Genomic DNA, 7,822 nt, shown 5'->3' on the forward strand with positions numbered 1-7,822 from the left:
TTTTTTGGGTGGGTCATGGGTGGCAGGGTGGGTACCTATACATAAGGGGAAGAATGTATCTGGTTAATTTGGTCAATCAATCCTTTGATCCAAATCTTACACTTTTTTTTGAATAAAGATCATCAAAGTAGGATACATAAGGGTATTAAGATCAGAATCCGATTTACAATTTCTGATCATTTTTGGATTCAGATTAATGTTTTATGTCGGATTTAATCAAATCCTTCTGCAAACTTTACTTGTAAAAACCTTGATTTTGCTCTTCTTTCACCAAATCCAGTATGGCTATATATTTTTGGATCTGGATCTAGACCTCCATCATCGATCTTCTTTGGTTTCAAAATTCATATTCCGATTGAATGCACAAAGATCAGATTCTGCTTCTGACCAGTCAGGATCTGGCTTGAACCCAACATATACTAATCGGACCCTTTCAATCTTAGTTGAAAGTCTGGTCAGACCCAAATCTGGTATGAAATTTCACAAACCATACCTGGATTCATATACTAATAAGACCCTTTGAATCCCACCCGTACTCTAATCGGGTATCACTTTACTATTACCAAACCCTGACCCTATAGAAGGTTTTGGTGTGGGTCGGGTTGGGATGAAATCCCGCCCCTAATTATTCGTAATGGATAAGTGAACAAAAATTATGCATCTCGTGTCTTTTTTGGCGTGTCCATGTGATGACCTAAAACCATAAACGTTATGTTACCGGATTCTTATATGAACCGAACCGGCTTTTTTGGCTCGTAGAATCGATTTGGTGGATTTGTACTTTACCAGTTTGAACTTACCTGGACCCATTTCCAGTGGACGGATATTCCGTATCCAATATTCCCGTTAGCTGAACCTACCCAAGGTTCTAATTTAAAAATTCCAACGGATATTACTACCCCAAATTTTGAGCCTTCCCTTCTTGGCGTTATGCTAACCACAAATTGAAGAAGAAGAAGAGGAATAAAGACAACCAAGGGTGTTATGGGTCATCGTCATCATCTTCTTCCTCTTGTTCATCAAGCATGGCCATGGTGGTGCTCAATTTCGTTGCTGATCATGCTTTTTGCAGCAACAGTGGATTGCAAACGAGTACCCACAACTCTAGATGGCCCATTAGCCCCTGTGACTCGCAGGTTCGATTCATCTCTGCGTCGGGGAAGCGAGGATTTGCCGATGAACCATTCGCGAGTCGCGAAGAAGGTCGGCTCGATCTTTCCTGAGCAGATTGCTCTTGCCATATCCTCACCTACCTCTATGTGGGTGTCCTGGGTCACAGGTAACTGATGACAGAGAGTTCTCTTTTTGTTCTATGTTTTTACCAGTGCTTGATTTAAATTGATCACTTTGTTTCGTTATTAGAGGTTGGAACGGGAGAGAGAGAGAGAGAGAGAGAGATTGGATGGCGTTTTTGGAGGTTGGAAGGGGAGGGGAGTACTCTTGTCTTCATCTGCAGATTAAAGGTTTTCAACGGGGTAACCCTGTTAAGAAGTACCGTGTTTTTAATTTAGTAACTAATACAATTTTGAATTAATTAAAGAAATTAATGAAGCATGTTGGTTGTGATTTAGAAAATTAGTTGGAGTGGTTTCCTAAGCATCAATACAATGGAACTGCAATTATTTCACAAATTCTGGTGCCAGATATCGGATGTTGATATGTGTGGGTCCATCCTTAATCTGTTTTGGTGTATAAAAAGATGTGACGGATTCTAACTTCTAATACAGAATATGAGGTAGATAGATATTTATTGAATACACTGATATGGACCACTAATTTCATCATCAATGGTCTTAAATGTTTGATAGAGCACACAACTTACGCTTATGTTCGGTGTGAATTGTGGTCCCCATATTGTGTGATCCAATATACATCTTGGTTGTTTTACTTTTCATAATCAATGGTCCAGATCAGCTGTTCACTGGAATAAAGCTCCACAGCTCTGGCATGCATTTGCATGCTAGACCATGTAGCAAGTATTTTACTCTTACTGCTGCTGTGGCTGTTGTTATCGGTTGAAATCAATTCCGTGCTTTAACAATTTGAAAGTTGAGGATGAAGGGGATTGTGCTGTGTATTTGCAGGTGATGCGCAGGTAGGAAATGTTGCTCCATTGGATCCCTCCACTATTGCAAGTGAGGTTCATTATGGAAAAAGGAGTGGAAAGTACACATTTGTAAAGAAAGGGACTTCAACTGTTTATAGTCAGTTGTACCCATTTGAGGGGCTTCTGAATTACACTTCAGGGATAATTCATCATGTAAAGTTAGAAGGTAAACGATGTTTATTACACTTCAGGGATTTTTCTTTTCATTTTCATTTTCCCGGCTGGAAACATGACACCTTGCTGTTTATTACAATAAATTATGATCTAGAAAATGTAAATATGGTCTCGAATTAGGTAATTCAAATGGGACATAAGGGTGAAGATCTGATAAAAGTTCAAACTCATATTTACAGAGAATCTGACTCTTTTCATTTAAGCAATTCATTTGCATAGATATAGGAGTAGGTGCTAGAGCCAGCTAATCAATAGAATTGGACAAAACTATGAAGTAAAATGTATCCCATATTTTGGACAACAAACAAAGTGAATCTTGGTGGGTATATTAAAGATTAGTTGGCAATTAGTTCTAATAATGCATGAGGGAAATGACAACTTGGGACCTCTAGGTAGCTGAAAAAAGGTGTTGGTAGACAACATTAAGTGCCACCAGAGCGTAATCTCTGAACATCTGCATAATTACAAGGGTACTTTTATGACACTTTATATAGAAGTGTGTAAGTAGTTAAATTGTATAGAGTGCAAGCATTATCTTTTTGTACCTTTAAGTGAACTGCATAATATTTAAGTAACATTGTTGGTATGATGGTGGCAAATGAAAGTACAATGACACGTTACTTATGGGATATCAAGTTTCTTTTAAATTTAGCAAAGTGAAGGACATCATCTTCCTACCAAACATAAACTGATCAATCTTATGCCATTATATCTGAAAGTCAAGAAAAAGGTATACATTTAAATAATTAATAATAAAATTCATGCAAACATGCCGGCCATCTTTCATATGCATGTGCTGTATTGTTATATGAAGCTAATGCTAGCTTGTGCGCCATCATGCACAGGTCTGTGGTGTTCTCGTATAGAGTGGTTCAATTGCATCTCTTCACATAGATAATCAGCCATATTCAATCCTGTAATTGGTATACATTCAATGATATTTTGGTTTTAATGTGATGTCAATTATAACTCCTGCAGGCATTAAGCCCGGTGAGACATATTATTACAGATGTGGGGACAGTTCCTTGTCAGCTATGAGCGAAGAATTTATGTTCACAGCTCCTCCAGCCCCTGTCATAGACAGTTATCCATGTAGGATTGCTGTAGTTGGTGACTTGGGCCTCACTGGAAACTCCACTTCAACTATTGATCATTTGATTGAAAACAACCCTTCACTTGTTTTAATGGTTGGAGATTTAAGTTATGCAAATCAGTACCTCACAACTGGTGGAAAAGGTGCATCATGCTTTTCATGTGCATTCCCGAACGCTCCCATTCGGGAGACATATCAGCCACGTTGGGATGCTTGGGGAAGGTAATCAATCCGCAGATTCCAATGTCCGTCTCTGTTTCAGCTAGTGAATTAGATAAAGAAGGTGATCTTTTTTTGTGCTGACTTGTTGCAGCTTGGTAGAATGTCATCCTCAAGAAGACGAGAATTTTAACATCCATCCCAGGCTTTACCTAGTATGATTGAAAAATAGCTTTGAAATTCCTATTGCTTATTGTGCTTCTTCTTTCAGAAAAAAAAATGAGGGACTTTTAATGAAATGCACCAGTGAGTTGCAAAGAAAACATAAGTCCATGATGTTTCAGTCATAATCACATTAAAGGGAAAATGGAGTCACTGCCAAGAGAAATATAAAAGTTTAATTGAAAGTTGTTCCTTAACTTGAATGTTTGAAGGAAAAAGACTCCTGTACCATATTTAATTGCAATACAGCATTTCTCGCAGTATGATTTTCATACGATTGAATATATCTTGTGAACACAACTACTGATTTGTGTTATCTTTTATAAAAAGAATTTCTGAAAAGGAATATAGTATGATAAAACTAATGTGACAGACAATCTTTCCAGAACCCCTTGAAATTATAATGCATAAAGTGATTGCATCCTCTTGAAATTTTATAAATCCAGATATACAAGCGTAGGAACTGAATGGGATGAGAGTTGTATATTATTGAGGTCATATGTATACGAGTGTCACAGATTCAATCAACAAATGTACAACTTGCAGACTGAACGAATTTTAATATAGTTGCATATACTCTTCCAAGAATTGGTTATATTCTGAGAAACCAAAATATACAGTTTTGAAATAGAAATAATATGCTATAGTATGTAAATTATTAAATCAGGAGTTAATGAAAGGCATCATATTCGAGCTATTCAATAAATCTACCCAATATTGTGGAATTGAACTGCAAACCTTTCATCTACAGGAAAGCTATGTGAGCTAATGCTTTTTTTTTTTGGGTGAATGGATGAATTTGTTCTTGGAAGATTTAATCATACTTCAGGAGTATTTCTATAGTTTATGTTTCTTTACATATGATATTACATCACCTGGACCAGGGGTAAGATTTACCTCATTTACAAATTCAATGTTGTGGAACAAGGCATATTTGCTCTGAAAACATAAGTTTAAAGGGTTATCTAAATCAAAGGGCATATCTTAATTGCTTATTCTTCACAAGAAATGGAAGTTATTTTTATCAGCTATGTCCTTTTCCTTTGCAGGTTTATGGAGCCCTTGACTGCAAGGGTTCCCATGATGGTGATTGAGGGGAATCATGAGATAGAACCTCAAGTTGGTGGTGCTACTTTTCAGTCTTATCAGGCACGGTTTGCTGTTCCATCAAATGAGTGTGCCTCCAACAGTAGCTTCTATTACTCATTCAATGCAGTGGGAGTGCATTTTATCATGTTGGGTGCATATGTAGATTATAATGCAACAGGTAAGTTACAGTTGGAATTGTGACAGCAGTGAAACTAGAAATCCAGCTTTGTGAACATTTTGGTTGGATACGTGTGAACCAGGTACTCAGTATGCTTGGCTCAAAAAGGATTTATCAGATATAGACAGAAAGGTAACGCCATGGCTAATTTCTGCATGGCACCCACCTTGGTATAATAGCTACTCTTCACACTATCAAGAATTTGAGTGCATGAGGCAGGAAATGGAAGAACTGCTATATCAGAATGGTGTTGATATAGTGTTTTCTGGTCATGTGAGTAGATCTGCAAATATGTTATTATATCTTACATTGTGCATTTTTTTTAAGTTGGTCATGGTTAGCATACTTCATTTAAAGGAACCATCATGCTTTATATCTACTACATAATAACATAACTGGAGGACCAATAAGTTGATGAGGTTTAACTTCTTTTGCCTTAAGGATGAATGAGTTTACAGGATGATGCAAATTGCTGAGTATAGATCAATAAAAGAATATTTTTCATTTGCCCACAAAGGCTCCATACACTTGGCTAGATGGGTCAGCTTAAGGTGTTAGGAGTCGAAGGATGTCAAGAGTTTGATACTCAGGGTGTGCATCCCTTGCCTAAAAGCCAAAGCAGCAATCTCCCTGGTGGGAAAGGGGCATGGCCGAGAAGTTTTAGCCGCTTGGAGTTGCGCCATACGGCAGGGTGTCAATCTCTCCCAGGCTCCATCACCTGAACCAGGGTTTCGGCTTATTAAATATCCAAAGAATAAAGAAATTTTCATTTCAATTATTAAGCTAAACAAAATTTTGAAAATGTCTGGGAAGCTCGTGTTGGTAGTTCTATTTTCTTTGATATAATTTTCTGCAGGAATTTATCAAACAAAACTTTGTCATGTATGTATAGCTTATATATTCCGACTAGCGAACATGGAAATAGCTCAAATGTATGATAGCATGCACCTGTACTCTATGCAGGTCCATGCATACGAAAGGATGAATAGAGTCTACAACTATACATTAGATCCATGTGGTCCAGTATACATCACAGTAGGAGATGGTGGCAACATTGAGGGGATTGATACAGAGCATGCTGATGATCCTGGAAAGTGCCCTTCCCCAAAAGACAATGTATCTGAATTTGGTGGACTGTGCCATATAAACTTTTCTTCAGGCCATTCAAAGAGAAAATTTTGTTGGGACAGGCAACCTGAGTGGAGTGCTTTTAGAGAGAGTAGCTTTGGACATGGGATACTGGAGGTGACTATTATTGTTACTTTGACTCATGATAACTTCAGCATTTACACAAAAGGGTTTTTAACTTTTTTTTCTTGCTTGGTTGTGCAGGTGGTAAATGCAACACATGCCTTATGGACATGGCATAGGAACCAAGATGTTTATAAAGATGAAAGCCATGGGGATCAGATATACATAGTTCGACAGCCTGAAATATGCCTAAAAAATTTGAAGACTGTTTCACATGAGTAGCAGATAATCTAAGTCATTTACTTGTCTCCCCTCGGCTATTTTCAGGCCCAATTGCCTTGAGCCTAAAGAGAGAGAGAGATTGGATTGTTGGTGCAAAACCAAAAGAGAACGCTACTTACCAGAAGCAACCATCATTGGTCTGGTCAAAGCTCGCATAGACGTGGTTGGTCAGTGTTCTGCTCAGCCTATCAATGCCCTCGATGAGCCTATGCCATCAAGTCGAAAGGTGAGCGAAACCCTTGAACCCAATGAGAGAGAGAGAGATTACCTTGGTTGCACTCATCAAGCAACCATGCATCTCTTTATATAGGAGAGAAAGAGTGGAGGTTACATGCATGGCATTCATGCATGTGAACCACTCACATTCCTATATTGAATATGAACTATTCACATTCACATAACAGCTCTCCCCACTCTCCTTATATCTTTTGGTGTGCCTTGTGTTAAACCGGGTCACCTCCGATTGGACCCGCTCCAAAAGTCCAACATTCTCCCACTTGACTCATTGATACGGAAAAGCACATAAACGAGGTTTTTTACCGTTATCTCGATTCAATTTCTATCTGGGTTTACATGCTATCACATATTACAAGAATGAATCATGAGTCATGGAGATAAACACCTTTATATGAAATATCATATTTTCATGCACTACAATATTATTCATTTTCAGTATTTTAGCATGTTAAGATTATCTTTATGAATGGGTTGGTATCTAACCAATTTTATTGGTCATTTTTCATATTGTTATTTTATTATTCTCTCTACCCAAATAAGAAATACTTCACACAGAATCGACAATGCACAAAACCATAGAGAATCAATTTAGTTTCATAAATATGATCGCATATAATCATAATATATTGTCATACATCAGAAAGAATCAAACAGATTCATCATCATTACATGTTAGAAATATAATATCGGTGTTAGCCCTTTAGTAAGAGAATCAACAATCATAAATCAGATGGATTAGAAAAAAGTCTGAAATAGTGAACTTCATGTCATTCAACTGAGATGCAATGTTTTTCATTTCCAAGATGTGACTATCACCATAACATTTGATAGACACTAACTTAAACATTAGGATATTGGCCCTAGCCTTGTTAAAACTGATAAACTGAGTCTCAATGGCTCCAAAGAATTTTTTTACTATCCTGAAATGAAGGATGACATCTCAAATATTTTTAGCCACTTTTGATTGTAAAATCAACAAGATAAGTCTATTCGAGCGCTCTCACTTGTCAGAGATAGTCTTCTGATCAGTTGTACTCTGATCTATAAGAGCGAAAGGTTCGTCAGTTGAAAGAGCCAAATCTAGGTCCAT

General features: G+C 37.4%; 1 protein-coding gene across 2 annotated transcripts; it reads left to right on the top strand.

The window, feature by feature from the left end:
• Positions 1–1,032: 1,032 nt before the first annotated feature.
• On the top strand, positions 1,033–6,521 carry PAP23 (purple acid phosphatase 23). 2 transcript variants are annotated; one of them, XM_089980652.1, is made up of 7 exons: positions 1,033–1,279; positions 2,085–2,273; positions 3,260–3,596; positions 4,805–5,022; positions 5,105–5,295; positions 5,986–6,267; positions 6,355–6,521. In XM_089980652.1, the coding sequence occupies exons 1-7, from the start codon at positions 1,060–1,062 to the stop codon at positions 6,493–6,495; spliced, it is 1,578 nt and encodes a 525-aa protein (XP_089836778.1). In that variant the 5' UTR covers positions 1,033–1,059; the 3' UTR covers positions 6,496–6,521. The 2 variants fall into 2 exon arrangements, with proteins under 2 accessions (XP_089836778.1, XP_089836779.1); XM_089980653.1 differs by lacking the exon at positions 1,033–1,279 and adding an exon at positions 1,387–1,463.
• The last annotated feature ends 1,301 nt before the right edge of the window (positions 6,522–7,822 follow it).

The sequence above is a fragment of the Nuphar pumila genome, chromosome 11, assembly GCF_984573655.1.
Source record: "Nuphar pumila chromosome 11, dmNupPumi1.hap1.1, whole genome shotgun sequence".
Lineage (NCBI taxonomy): Eukaryota > Viridiplantae > Streptophyta > Magnoliopsida > Nymphaeales > Nymphaeaceae > Nuphar > Nuphar pumila.